Source organism: Adiantum capillus-veneris, chromosome 29, assembly GCF_014529385.1.
Source record: "Adiantum capillus-veneris isolate H3 chromosome 29, ASM1452938v2, whole genome shotgun sequence".
NCBI lineage: Eukaryota > Viridiplantae > Streptophyta > Polypodiopsida > Polypodiales > Pteridaceae > Adiantum > Adiantum capillus-veneris.
Window position 1 is genome coordinate 96,656,831 of NC_140959.1, and position 15,428 is coordinate 96,672,258.

Genomic DNA, 15,428 nt, shown 5'->3' on the forward strand with positions numbered 1-15,428 from the left:
CCGAACTTGCTTCTCTCACATTTTCAGCCATAACTTAGACCTACACACTTTCCTCTCCCAGCCAAAGTGTGGGCTCTCCATTGCGACTCTCATCACTACAATTTTGGAGCATCGAGAGTCACTCATCAGCCATACACATACTACATCACATGTAACTTTGGTCCCATAGGTCATATTTGACCTCCGAGGACGATAATAAAATCTATCTCTCTCTCTCTCTCTCTCTCTCTCTCTCTCTCTCTCTCTCTCTCTCTCTCTCTCTCTCTCTCTCTCTCTCTCTCTCTCTCTCTCTCTCTCACACACACACACACACACACACACACACACACAAAGGTCAGTGATATCCTAGGATATTTATTCTGTTTAAGCTCTTTTTTTGGGATACCTAATGTATCTTTCTTGTTTTGTGCTCTTGTTTGGGCTTGTCTATATACTGCACTATCCTTTCTATTTTTGGTAAAAGATCCCTATTGGCCTTTTTGTTCTCAAATCTAAGGCTTTGGTATTATTGGTTGTTTTGGTTTTTTCTTATGTATTCGCTATTGTATACTCTTCCCACCACCCCTTGGCAAGAAAAACTATTTGTTACTTCTAGGGGAACTCCCCCTCCACCTACTCTGTGTTAATGTAGCATGTAAGGCGTCTGTGCATGCATTAAATTTTGCCCTCCTCCCAGAGCGTGATTGTTTTTTTTGCACTTGTAGCTTCAATTGCAGCTCCTATTGTTTCATCTCTTCCAACCTATTCACACTCCTCATCTCTCTCTCTCTCTCTCTCTCTCTCTCTCTCTCTCTCTCTCTCTCTCACACACACACACACACACACACACACACACACACACACACACAAAGGTCAGTGATATCCTAGGATATTTATTCTGTTTAAGCTCTTTTTTTGGGATACCTAATGTATCTTTCTTGTTTTGTGCTCTTGTTTGGGCTTGTCTATATACTGCACTATCCTTTCTATTTTTGGTAAAAGATCCCTATTGGCCTTTTTGTTCTCAAATCTAAGGCTCTGGTATTATTGGTTGTTTTGGTTTTTTCTTATGTATTCGCTATTGTATACTCTTCCCACCACCCCTTGGCAAGAAAAACTATTTGTTACTTCTAGGGGAACTCCCCCTCCACCTACTCTGTGTTAATGTAGCATGTAAGGCGTCTGTGCATGCATTAAATTTTGCCCTCCTCCCAGAGCGTGATTGTTTTTTTTGCACTTGTAGCTTCAATTGCAGCTCCTATTGTTTCATCTCTTCCAACCTATTCACACTCCTCATCTCTCTCTCTCTCTCTCTCTCTCTCTCTCTCTCTCTCTCTCTCTCTCTCTCTCTCTCTCTCTCTCTCTCTCTCTCTCTCTCTCTGTGTGTGTGTGTGTGTGTGTGTGTGTGTGTGTGTGTGTGTGTGTGTGTGTGTGTGTGTGTGTGTGTGTGTGTGCGCGTCCCCTGTGCCATCTTGAAGCTTGGCCTACTTTGCAGCTCCATAACGTGTAGAGTCTTGGCTACTGTAATCTGGGATTGCTTGGGGGATTATGTAGCTAGCTACGGTGAATACATTACACTCCTCAAGGATGTTGAGTGGACTCCACTTGCAGACAGAAAGAAACAGAGGGTCACGATATCTTTTTTGTGGGTCTAACTCCTGCTACATTTTGTTGTGAAACTATCCGTTCTCAAATTTTTTTCCTTTGTCTCCTACGTGGATTATGCATGACCACCTATCGTGATTTACTGTGATAAACTACTTGCGTAAACTGGGGTTATCATGGTTGCCATGCTGGTCCACTTGGGTTGAAGGATCTTGGGATTAATGATTTGTTTCATGGTAGTATCTTCTGCTTGGCAAAGAATTTATGGGAACGCCTAATTTTAATCTCTATTATGGTTCATTCATGCTGCTCTAATGGGGTTTTCTTAGCTGCCATAGAAGTTACTTGCCAAAATGGAAACCGTGATTGATTCCTTCTAAATGTACCATAGATTTGAAGGTTTAATCTGCATTACATTTAATTTGAATGTGATCTACTTTTGTGGAAGTGGTTGCTACTATTTTTCCCCCCTGGGTATTATTGTTTGATTGGTTTGGCTGGCTTGTGTTTATATCACTTGTTGCGGTCATGGATGATATTTACTGACTAATTAGATGTGGGTGTAAACTTACTTTAAGCCTTGATGTTTTACCAAAGATCCAAAAACTTGCCTTGTCAATATTCAAACTTGGAAAAATAATGAACTTAATTTGTAGCGTCTTTTCTCACCTATTGTTGACATCACAAGATGATATGCCTTGCTTTTGAGCTAGAAACTTGTTTACATCAGTTAAGTTAGGAAACAATATTGCATAAAATTTTATGAGCACACACAATAGTAAGTTGTTGATTCTTGAATCTTACTTCTCCTCTACTATTGCCTCAATTCTATGACACTTAGTAACATACCAAGCTTGCTTGATCTGTTGATTAAATTTTGTAACCCTTATTACTCTAGATATTGACAGATATCTACAAATGATTTCACAAAGATGGTTCATTGTTGGGTTTGATAAGGCCTCTAACAACCCTACTATTCTATGTAAAAATCTCGCTTGGAATGCTGCCCACTTGCGTCTTTTCGGTGATAAATTTACTTTACTTATCTCCTAATGCTGTCACCACCACTATCTTAGACCATTATGATAATATTGGGTACTCCTTAGATGTAAACAAATTACCTGTTTTATTCCCAACTTATAAAAGACACAGACATAAATTTAGATGGATTTTTGATGTCTCTAATGGTATTTTTACAAATATTACTAAAGACATTAAAACACGTTGGGTTTGATAAGGCCTCTAACAACCCTACTATTCTATGTAAAAATCTCGCTTGGAATGCTGCCCATTTGCGTCTTTTCGGTGATAAATTTACTTTACTTATCTCCTAATGCTGTCACCACCACTATCTTAGACCATTATGATAATATTGGGTACTCCTTAGATGTAAACAAATAACCTGTTTTATTCCCAACTTATAAAAGACACAGACATAAATTTAGACGGATTTTTTATGTCTCTAATGGTATTTTTACAAATACGTTAAAACCCATATTGGCTCATCAAGAACTTTAATGAGGTCACGCTTAACCTCCCATATTTTTTTAAAAAAAAAATTTCTCTACAAACATCACACTCAAATGCTATGAAAATATTCCCATGAATGGAGAATTAGGTCATAAAAACATTTTGAGAAAAATTATCAAATTGGCATTTAATAATGCTAAACTAAGAGGACACTCAAAACTTTCATTATCACTTAAACCCAGATGGATTAAAAAGTCTATTTTAAAACCTCCCGCACACTTCAATGAATAAGAACTTTGTATTATCATTTCTTGGTTACTTGATAATTGTATTGTATAAATTGGTGGCTGTTGTTTTAAACAATTCTTGGCATTCCAATGGGCTTTTCATGTTCACCTCCAATGTGCAACCTATATCTAGCCTATTTCGAATCCAAGTGGTTTCTAAACTCCATATCGGGCAAGCAAGCACTCCATAAGCTTTCCCTCTTTTCACACACTTATCGTTACATGGATGATCTTCTCAGTATCAACAATAGGTACTTTAAAACAGAAATCATATCTATCTACCAAAATTGTTTCAAAATAGACCCTACTCTTTGGCATGAGTTCAATACTCCCTCTAGCTTTTTTTCTACCTCTATACAATTCTTAAACTTTTATATTTTGTTACACAACCCCTATAATGGAAATTTTGACCTCCATTTCATTTGGAAAAGAGACAACTTAGAAATCATCCCTGTCGTGTTTGTAAAGAAGAAAAGTAATAGGCCGGCTAAAGCTACCATTAATTCTTGTCTAAGCCTACTGTACATGATCCTATACTCATCATCTAATGGCTTTATTGAGTGAGAAGAAATCAATTGTCTTATTAACAAATTTTTCCTCAACAGTTTTAAAGAATTTGAGTTGTTAAACACTATCAAAAATGCCATTACACGTAATAAGTGGCCTGGACTAAAACTTAATCGGACTAATATCATCGAAATAATACAGCAATAAGCCATACTCAATCGGCCAACTACCAACTCATTGAGTATGGTGCCTCGGTTTGGGCAAGTGTGTGCCAGTGCGCGCGCGCACACACACACACAGGTCACTGATACCCTTGGATAGTTATCGTGCCTAAGCTCTTTTTATGGGATACCTAATGTATCTTTCTTGACTTTGTGCTCTTTTTTGGGCTTTTCTGTCTATTGCACTATCCTTTCTACCTTTGGTAAAAAATCCCTATTGGCCTTTTTGTTCTCAAAATTAAGGCTTTGGTATTATTGGTTGTTTTGATTTTATCTTCTGTATTGGCTACCGTATACTCTTTCCACTACTTGGTGGGACCACACACCTTGGCAAAAAAATTCTATTAATTTTTCTGTGGGAACTTCCCCTCCACCTACTCTATGTTAATGTGGCATGCGGGGTATGTGCGCATGCATTAAATTTTGCCCTCCTCCCAAAGCGTGGTTTATTTCTTTTGCATCTATAGCTTTGAATGTAGCTCCTATTGTTTCATCTCTTCCAACCTATTCACCCTCTCTCTCTCTCTCTCTCTCTCTCTATATATATATATATATATATATATATATATATATATATATATATATGTATATATATATATATATGTATATATATATATATATGTATATATATATATATATGTATATATATATATATATATATATATATATATATATATATATATATATGTATATATATATGTGTGTGTGTGTGTGTGTGTGTCCTCTGTGCCATCTTGAAGCTTGGCCTACTTTGCAACCCCATAACGTGCGTAAAGCCTTGGCTCTTGTAGTCTAGGATTCCTTGGGGATTCTATAGCTAGCTACGGTGAATGCATTACACTCCTTGAGGATGCCGAGTGGACTCCATTTGAAGACAAGATGTCTATTTAACCAGGTTAGGGCTTGTTTTACACCCCCCCCTTATCCTTGTTTTTTTGTTTGTTTTCATCAAAAGCGTTGAGATAAAGAGAGGGTTGCGGTATGCTTTCTGTGGGTCTAACGCTTGCAACATCGAGATTGTGGAGAAACCCGCTGCCTCTCAGGTTTTTTTTTCTCTCTCTCCTACTTGGATTATGCATGACCACCTATCGTGATTTATTGTGATAAAACTACTTGCAAAAACTGGGGTTACTATGGTTGCTATGTTGGTCCACTTAGGTTGAAGGATCTTGGGATTAATGACTTGTTTGGTGGTAGTATCTTCTGCCTAGCGAAGAATTTATGGGAACACCTAATTTTAATCTCTATTGTGGTTCATTCATGCTACTCTAATGGGGTTTTCTTAGCTGCCATAGAAGCTATCTACCGAAATGGAATGTACAGCTATGATTGATTCCTTCTAAATGTACCATAGATTTTTGAATGTTTAATCTGCATCAAGCTATTTTCAAATTTTTACACCATTCTTGTATTTGCCAATAGTATTTTGACTACGAGCATCTCTACTTCCTCTACCTTCAAGTAGGATGATTGCTTTTTGAGGACACTAATTTAAAATTGTAGAAGCGACCAACATTTTGTTCCATATGAAGTATCTATCCTTGGATGCTTATCATAAATAGATGTTACATTTCTTTGTATCTACCTTTGGTTCTCACCACAATTGCCTTCACCTTCTTTGTCTATTGAAGGAGCTTCTTTAATCAAGTTATAGTGTTGCACCATTTGTACAATTGTTTTTAGAGCCTTATTGGTTGTGTTACAGTTACCACCATTTGATTGACCATTGGATTGGCAATTACCTTTATCTTTGTTGCTGTTTGGACATTTATCAACATAATGGCCAAATTGTGGACTCTTATTTTCACCTTTTTTGAAGCGTTGAAAACTTGATTTGAATGTTAACACTTATTGAGGATCGGTTTGGTATTTGAGAGTTGCTATGTTAACACTTGTAGAGGATTGGCATTTGTATGATGAGAGTTGTTATGGTTGGTGGTATGCTATTGCCAACAAGATGTGAAAAGTTTATGAATTTTTTGTCTCTTAAAGAAAGTACGACTCTAGTTCCTGTTTTTGTCCAAATAAGGAGAAAAGTAGGCTTAATTTTCCTCTTAGTAGCTGAAAATTCAACACTTAATCAACCTGCAATCTTCTTCTCAACATTCAATGCCAAATTAATAGCCTTAGACCAATCTATAGGCTCAAACATATCAACCTTACTCCCAAGGCCAATTGCTAAGAGGGCTCCCCCATAGACCCTCTAAAGGTTCTATTAGAGGGCCCTGCAAAAAAATAATTTGAGCCTCATAGGGTTACGAAAAAGTAAAGGGTACTTCACCTAAAAGGTAGCACAAAAGTTTTAGGGGGTCCTTCTACCACCCTCTACATTTCAAAAACGCCATTACAACTTGCTATAGAAGGTTGACAAGTCAAAAGTGAAGGTGTGCTCTGAAATTCCTTGCACAGTCCACTGGAAACCTATTATCAAAGGGCATATGGGCACACAATGAAATTTTGAAAAAGCCCTTCGAACTTAAGAGGGCCCTTTTTTAAATTGTTTTTTTAAAGGGTGTATACACTTCAATCTTCTCTTACCGACATGCTCAATAGCATGTAACATTTTGACATGACTCCATACTTTAGAGTATGCTTCATCATGCTCACATTGTTCTTTAGAGACTCTAAAAGATCACTTTGCATTTTCATAAACAAGAGAGTTAATCTTTGACATCTTGCTAAGGGCATCTACTACAATGTTATGTCAACCTTTGTGATACCATAGTTGAGCATCGTACTCTTTAAGAATCTTAGACCACCCGACCTTCAACCCTTGATTTGTTGTCTTAAAGCATAGGAGGTTTGTTATCATAATCTAGTTTACCACTTGCATGGTTCTTGAACAATACACATATCTTCACATGTAGCTGAAAATTCCACAAATCTTAATCTTTTCTCAACTTTGAGCCAAAATTTTAGTTAGTTCTGCACCTACATCTAAATGTTTTAGTATGATAACTAAGAATAGTCTTCTAAACAACAATGATTTCGTAAACGAAGAAACTTGCCTTCAAATTATGATAGAACCAATTGCTTTGAAAGAAGATTTCATAGAATATTTGTGCCTTTTTTGAAGTGCATCACACACGCACATTCAAAATGTATGCTTGCTCAAAGGCAAAGAATCTTTTCAATTGAAAAGCTTATCAAACATTTTTTCTTAAGGGAAGAGGCTGAATACAAGTCACCCGGGGTCGGGTCCGGGTGAGCCAGTTTTAATTCATTAATCAAGAATACTCCATCTCCTCTTTTCACTTTCTATAAGGTTGCGCAAACGGCAGCAGCTTTCCTCGACGTGATCTTTCACCACAACTTTGGAAAAAAAAAAAGCCTGCGTAGCTCCCACATCGCCACTTGCTACTGGGATTCGCAGTAATGAACCCTTGTCTGAAATGTGTACCGCATACCCACATAGTAACATACATACCTCGAGAAACATCAAAAGACACTCACTCGATGTTTAAGCTTGAAATGTTAAAAACAGTGTGTGTGCAATGCTCTGGCCCATAATACACTAAACAGGGATTCGTTTTGGCCTCCAATGTCTTGCAGCTAAATAAATCCCATTGGGCTATGATCCTCCATCTTCTTAGGTTGCTTACACATCGGGTGCACACATTTGGGTGCGTAGATGAGGAAGCCAGCAGGCCAAAAAGCATTGGCTGTGCCCAATGGGCAGTGAACAGAAGCGTGCCCAAGCTCGGGCGGGGCTTGAGCTACTGACAAAGGGCGTTCTCAACCAATACACTATGCTGGCCTACTCACAGACGGGTATTTTTTCCCTTGCGTACTCTTTCGAAACATGAAAAAGTTAACACCATTCAAACAAATCAAAGAACTTTGAACCAGAGACCCTGCTCCAATGAATGCAACCCAAAAACACAAGGGAAGAGACGACACAATAATTGTGATTAGATGGCTTTCACTAAGAGCAGACCAACAACTGCCCATTGTGGAATGATCTGAAAAATGGAATATATATACTTAATAATATGGGTCATGCATCTCTCTTCATCCTCATCAAGGTTCAGAAAGAACACTCACCAGAATTCCGTGTAACAGCGGAGTCAGCAACGGTGACTAGACGGCTATTATCTGAAAAATGCTATACCAAAAATAGAGGACATCTGTGACCTCCAGTTCCTCGAGATTCAGACACGACACTCACAAACAGTGGGCACAACTCATCGTCAATACAGCTTTGACTTTGCACCACCAAGACCCTCTTCCTCTTTCACTTTATTCAGTTGCCTATGGCAGCTCTTTGAGGGCAGCAACCACCTTGTGTTACCAGCAGACCTCAACTAGACGGGCTTGCTCTGACGATGAGAATCTTCAAAAGCATAGCTGAAGGTACAAGCATCTGGCATAGCACGTCAAAAGCTTAGGCTGCCCCTTGTCTCCATGCTGTTCCATAAATTCAAATTATCGAATAAGCATACCCACCTTCACCTTTTGTCCAGTAAAGGCTGTGTAAGGCTACTTGATCTTTTCACAGACTTGTCCGGTTTACTTGATGAATCTTTGACAGACTTTTGACTTTGTGCATGCCTCGCATTCTGGAAAATGTGAACAGGTGGAGAAAGTTAAGAACTTAATAACCCCCAGGCATGCGAGTAACTAAATCATTGTTTCAATAATAAGACATCCAATCAGGAATTGTCAATGCCAACATACCCGAGAAATACTTAGAAGACGGGCTGCAGACGAACTTCTGGCAGGCTGAACCGATGATACTGCTGCAGCTGCGGCAGCAACTCTGATTCTGAAAGGAAAAATGCCACAAATAAAAATCAAGTAAATATGTCACGCCAGTAGACAACGAAAGCCAATTCAAACCCTTCAACTTTGAAGGAATGAGGAGGGGACTTCTGAACTAAGAAAGCTATAGAGAATACTAAGCAGATTGAACACCACTATGTAACAAAAAGCGGAATTGTGTAGGCAACAACAAGGGAATAGCTAACGTTTGGAAACAACCATCAAAGTCCACAACAAACCACATGGCTAAGGTGGCCCTACACTCTGCCAAATTTCAGTTTCTAATCTACAGAAACTGAAGAGAAGTATTGTCACAACCCTCAACTATGTGTCAATATGTACATTATTTTACCAGTGCTAACACTGAACAACTCAGGAGGGAAAGGAAAAACCATTCGGAAATGTATAGTTAAGCAACATATTGCCAGCTCTAACAAAACTCTTCCACATACCTCTTATGAACGTCCACATACTCATCAGTCTCATCAACAATCTCCTCCTACAGATGGCATCATGTAAAATAAACAAATTAGAAACTAATTATGGCTTTGAAATGCAATTTGCATGCAAAAACAATTTCTTTCACAAAACAGAACATTCCCAGATCAAGAACATATAAGGCACCTATGGCCACTCTCATAATTGTTGCTTATAAACTCAAGGTGAATCTGTTGATCTCCCATGCGGTTGGACTAAAAGCCAGAACTTAACCTTAAATAATGCAAGAATCATTTTGCTTTAGGTGCTTGTGAAGTTAAATGCCAATTCCCCCATTGCCACATGATGGAGCTAACTAGGGTTACATGCTGTTATACTCTCCCAAGAATATGGATATGCAGTGAGCACTTCAGAGATTAGAGCTTCCTTGACAGATAAGCTGATTGCAGAGTGAAATGCGAACCCACAAATTGCCATAGGATACTGATGGAGTATTGCACTTTCGTGCTGCTGTACACTCCCAGGAAGAGGGATATGCATTGAGCACTACAGGGATTAAAGCTCCATCCACAGACATCCTCTACTCATTTCCTACACTTACCCTGCCCATCCACAGCCACTATGGTGCATACCATTTTTTTGTGTATCTTGTGAAATCCAGATAGTGCATGGAAAAGGGAACAAGGATGGGTAACAGAGTCGGGAACGGGGTTGGCACAGCAAATGTCACAGAAATGGGTCAGTGCAAAATAACAGCCCAAAACAAAACCTTTTTTAAATTATTTTGCTTGGAATTATATATGCCACATAAACTAGCTCGAAAGGGAGCGGAGCTTGCACATGCAGTAGAGAGGGAGTTTCAAGCTTGAGCACTCAAATGTGGAGGGTCTCTATGTCAATGGGGGAAGGGAGCTCCTTTTTGTAGCAAATGGGGGACTGGCCACAATGTGGCTGTCACCTTCTAGCCAAGGGAGCCCTATTATGGGAGAAAAAAACGGCCTGAAAGGGTTACATTTTGAACTGGCAACAGTCAGTTTTTCCTTGTTTGGTGAATCCGCTGTTCCACTGAGGAAGAAGAGAAAGAGGGTAGCAGCCAGCAGCAAAGACGAGAGGTAAGAAGCAGCAGATGTCACCACACGATTGGCAAATAGAGCTCAAAAGGAAGAATCAACATGAATACTCTGAGCTGCAGCAACCTAGGAGGACAATGGTGCCACAGAGGACAGTTCACTTGCTGACGGTGGCTCCTGTAATACGTAGATGCCGAGTCTCGCTCTCTGAGAACACAGTAAAGGGAATTCCAGCCAGCAAGAAGATGTCCAGCCACAGCAAAACTGGTAGAGAGGAGAAAACATCCGCATGTAGAACACACACACCAAGCCTGGAAACAACAGACCAAACAAAAAAGCAATACGCAATTCAAAAAACAAAAACAAAAAAGGAACGCAAAGACAGAAGAGTAACAAATTAAAAAAGGATACAATTGCAAAAACACAAGCACAAACAAAACAAAACCACTTTCACAACATGCTCCACTCACCCACCCGACTCACCACCCAGCCTAGAAACTCAAAAACCTAATACCACGTGTCACGTGCACATCTAACCCTATGTGTACGTGGGGAAGCTACTTCATGACTAGGGTTTAGTTCAGTTCAGTTAGCCTAGCTTAGGAAGTGTTCTGGCACTTTTGTGAGTCTGTTCGTAGGCTGTGTATGTCCAGACACTTAGTGTAGATATATATCCTCTGGTTGCACACAGCATGACCATCAGATTACAGTCAGAACCCATCAGGAGCATTTTTACAGTGCACAGACCTAATTTCCCTATTTTAGCCATTTTTCACTTATTATTAATAAGTGACTTTGTTGGGAAACTAGGTAGGGAAAAATGGGCAAGCTACTATATAAGAAAACTAGCGCTAGCATTATCTGGCAGAAGAGGCAGTAGGGACCAAGTGTCCAACAAAGCAACTTCTCAGCAAGACTCCCCAGCAAGACAGCTAGCGTTTTCTTCATCAGATCAAGCCTAGCGTTTTGCTACAAGATTCAGCCTTTGCGTTTTGCAATTGCAGATCAGCCTGGTGATAGCAGACCACAGTAGATCCCCTAGCATTTTTGGACAGCAATTCAGCCTCAGCGTTTTGCAGTTCTTCGGTGACAAGTACCATCTCTGCATCAACGTTTTGCATTTTCAGCGTATAGACTCCGTACCGCAGCCCTCAAACCTCACAGACCTCACCTTCTCGCAGCAGATCCTCGCTGCACGGTCAGATCAGCCAACATTTGCATATTCAGCTCGCTATTCGCAGATTTCAGCATCTGCGTTTTCAGCGTGTAGTCGTCATCGCTGTCGCCATCGACATAGAGTAAGAATTCAGCAAATAAAAGATTTGCAGATTTCAGCCCGTCTCATCCTCGTCCTCATCGTCGGCAAGTCCATTGCATTGTAGAGATTTGTGTGATCAATAGTAGACCGCTCTCGCCATAGAGAGTGGGACCTTCGGAGGAGAGTTTGACAACGTTCTGGTGTCGTATTTTTCCCTCTATATCTCTCAGTCTCAGTACCTTCATGCACAGTGTTTACCCACTTTGTTTGTGATCACTTGCACTCTCTCACTAAAGGAACGGAAGGCTCTCACTTTTAAGTAAAAAGAACCCTTGAGCACAGTTCGGAGCACCCATCTTGAGCAAAGTTCAACATTCACATCCGCTGCACCTTACATTGGTATCAAAGCTTTGGCAGTGTTCTGTATCACTCAAGGAAAGAACCACAAGAATTTTTTTTGCTTGTTGCGGTCGCACGTAACCCAAGTCCACTTGGACGTGTCGATTCCTAATCGTGTTTTGAAGAGTGACAGGAAACCCAAGAAAGAAGGGCTTGTCCGCTTCTTTGGAACAAAATTCTCTTTCGAATGCAATATCTACTTCGATGGGTAATGAAAATTAGACAAATGAAAAATAAGAGATAAGCAACGTGCTTTCATGGATAAAGGTTGTTCATCCAAACAATTTTTCAAAGGACTACATCACTTTGGACATTTGAATCTATCAAGCGGGTGAAGTTGCCAAATGGGGAATGTACTTCTCCAAACATGAATTGTCCATTGCTTTTCATGCTCAGTTTAAAGAAGCTTTTGCCTCTCCTCCATTACCTGACTCGTGGATAGTAGAGCTTAGCTACTATTCTTAATGAGGTTGATGCATCTTCTTTGGCTTTTACCTTTAAAGAGTTGGATAGAAGTATTTTGGGACAACTGGAAATCCCCTAGTTTTGGATGGACTCACCGTTGAGTCTTTTGTACAATTTTGGGATTTATGAACAAAGCTTGGGAAACATAGGTTTTGCCAATTTCTTGGAAAGAAGGCTTTTGAAACTCTTACCTAAACAGGCATTAGTGCATCTTCCGCACAATGGTGGCCGGTTGCTCTCATGCCTGTCATTTACTAAATTTTGGCTAAAATGTTTATTGATCATTTCAACAGAGCTTTATACGATGGCTTTCTTTCAACACACGTGCACGCACACAAACCCCAAACAGGCACATCCGAATACAACACACAAACCCAAGAACATAAAAGCCCACACATCAAAATACATAACCTAACTCACTCTCACATACACCGGCAGGGAAGGGTCCATCACTTTGGCGACGATGGCAAGGATGAGGCTCGCAGGGAACACCCATAGGCTGTCTCTGGAGGTGACCTGCATTGACAGCAGCAGCGGCAAAAAGCTTCTTTGTTAGAAGCCTTTTTATTCATCACCATTGCTGAACTCTTGACTCGGGTCTATGTTCTTTAGAAGCGTTCTACTAGAATGATCCTCTCCTCTTAGATTCTAGATGAGCTTCAGTTGTTGACGAAATAAACATAGCACCAAATGTTTACACGAGAAAAAAGTTATCAAATTTTTTAGTCCATGTCGAAGTCATTGCACTTTTTAATTTGGACAAGAAACATCTTATTGGGACCAAACAACCATTAACTTAAAGAATAGCAGGTGAGCCTGAGCAGCTGACCTGGAGAAGCTCTTCAATAACATCCTCAAGTGTGATGATGCCTATTACTTCACCTTCTTCCAGATCATCAGAAACTTCTGTTGCTGGTGGCTTTGGTTCTGTTTGTTGAGTCAGCTCGTCATCAAGTTTCCCAACGTTGCTGCCATCTTTGGGGATCTCAACCCTAACTTCAATCTCATTGGTTTCATCATCAGATGAAACTGTAACTGTGCTCTCATCAGCTAGCCTAGATATACTGTTTGCAGCAGCAGGCTTTGTGATTGCACTTCGTCTTACTACAGCAGCCATGTGACTTTGTCCCTTTTGGAACTCATTGAGAATATCATAAAGAGGCATATCTGCAGGAACCCTACAGATGATGAAAGTCAAATACAATTTTTATACCACCATGTCAAAAATTACTGGAACAAGGAAAAACACCTTGGGATTCTTCGTATTGAGACAGCGCTTACAGGGGTCTCAGCTTCAGCACGAACAGTGAGAAGACTTTTGACCTTATAAGAAAAATCAGATTTTGCCATGACATTATATTAGTGTTTCATAGAATACATGAACAATTACTGCTGGATTGGGGCTTTAACTGACCAGTAACAATCCTATAATATTCTTTGGATTCCCAGAATAAACAGGCACCCGACTATGCCCTGTGGCCAAGATCCTTCCCAAGGCCTCCCTGCACAATCACTTCCAGCTAAATAAGGAGCAACTCTTGAAGAAATTGCATCTGATATCGAACATGAGGCAAAACCAAAACAATAATAGCATAGAGGCTCGTGCAAGCACAAATATCAGAACCGCCTCCAATAAGGATACATGTTCCTTAGTGGAGAGTCCCTTCTTTTTTCTTGTACCCTGTATGCGTGCGGCTATAAGCTTAAGAAAGGAAGATTGGAATAAGATCAAACGACAAACACTCAGAATCATTGACAACAACGCACAAATCCTTGGGATTCTCCCGACAATTCGACTCAACCTGCAAAACCTCATTTGACACTTCACCAACGAGAAACCCTACAGCAATAAGGCCGATGCTTCCAATGTTTCCAGACACAACACACCTCCCATGTATGTCCTATAATGGGGATAAGACATGGAGCGACCTCTTGCTAAGAAAGTAAAAACTGTATGCATTCAGCTATAAGCTTAAAAAAGGAAGATTGGAATAAGATCAAACGACAAACACTCAAAATCATCGACAACAACGCACAAATCCTTGGGGTTCTCCCGACAATTCGACTCAACCTGCAAAACCTCATTGGACACTTCACCAACGAGAAACTCTACAGCAATAAGGCCTATGCTTTCAATGTTTCCAGACACAACACACCTCCCATGTATCTCCTAATAATGGGGATAAGACATGGAGTGACCTCTTGCTAAGACATGAAGCGACCTCTTGCTAAGAAAGTAAAAACTACAGTAAGACTTGCTTCCAGTTTCAAAAAACTAATAGAAGGATCTTTTTCATGCAAAAAAAGGATAGGTGTTCTTTATAAAAATTGAAAATGAGAGAGAGAGAGAGAGAGAGAGAGAGAGAGAGAGAGAGAGAGAGAGAGAGAGAGAGAGAGAGAGAGAGAGAGAGAAATGAAATGAAATGATATGGTAACGTCTTCAAGTGGCCAAAATGACCTATGAGACCAAACCGTTACAAGCTGGTGAATCTGATACCATGTCTAGGTACAAAAAAATAAAATGAAACTACAAGTGCTACTAGTTGGAACTGTGTGGGCTCCTGGTGTCCAATTTGGTCAGGTCCTAGCAAATGAGTCTAGTAATCTCCATCCGAGTAAGAGGCAGCGATGGTGCATCAAGGGAGTGCTAAAAGGGCGGTAAGCTGTCCATGCTAAGCCATGTATCTGGAACCATGCTGACATCTGTGCATACCAGCATGATGTGTCCCCCTGTGACGCTAACTGTTTGGAAGACTCAAGGGCCAATCTGGCATATCTATCTTTGGCAGTATCCTATGGATTGTGCATAAAGGAGACTGATCTGGTAAGCGCCTCTATCTCCATAGGAGGGGCTGCTAACTCCGCACTAATGATCTCGTGTGGCATGGATGCCTTGGCTCTAATCAATCGGGGAATCATAGATACCAAGATCCAAGGGCCTCTCCATGACTCTCCACCCATCCTGACC

The 15,428-nt window shown here is 40.1% G+C and overlaps 1 protein-coding gene across 1 annotated transcript in view; it reads right to left on the bottom strand.

Moving 5' to 3' along the window:
• Window positions 1–7,958: 7,958 nt before the first annotated feature.
• LOC147419631 (DUF21 domain-containing protein At4g14240-like) overlaps window positions 7,959–15,428 on the bottom strand; it is a 64,915-nt gene continuing 57,445 nt past the window's right edge. Inside the window, exons 9-15 of the mRNA XM_086505665.1 lie at window positions 13,875–13,962; window positions 13,710–13,783; window positions 13,290–13,638; window positions 9,283–9,329; window positions 8,747–8,834; window positions 8,516–8,628; window positions 7,959–8,432 (exon numbers count right to left, since the gene is read on the bottom strand). Coding sequence (XP_086361791.1) covers window positions 8,518–8,628; window positions 8,747–8,834; window positions 9,283–9,329; window positions 13,290–13,638; window positions 13,710–13,783; window positions 13,875–13,962 — 757 coding nt within the window. The 3' untranslated portion in view covers window positions 7,959–8,432; window positions 8,516–8,517. The remainder of the gene's footprint in view (window positions 8,433–8,515; window positions 8,629–8,746; window positions 8,835–9,282; window positions 9,330–13,289; window positions 13,639–13,709; window positions 13,784–13,874; window positions 13,963–15,428) is intronic.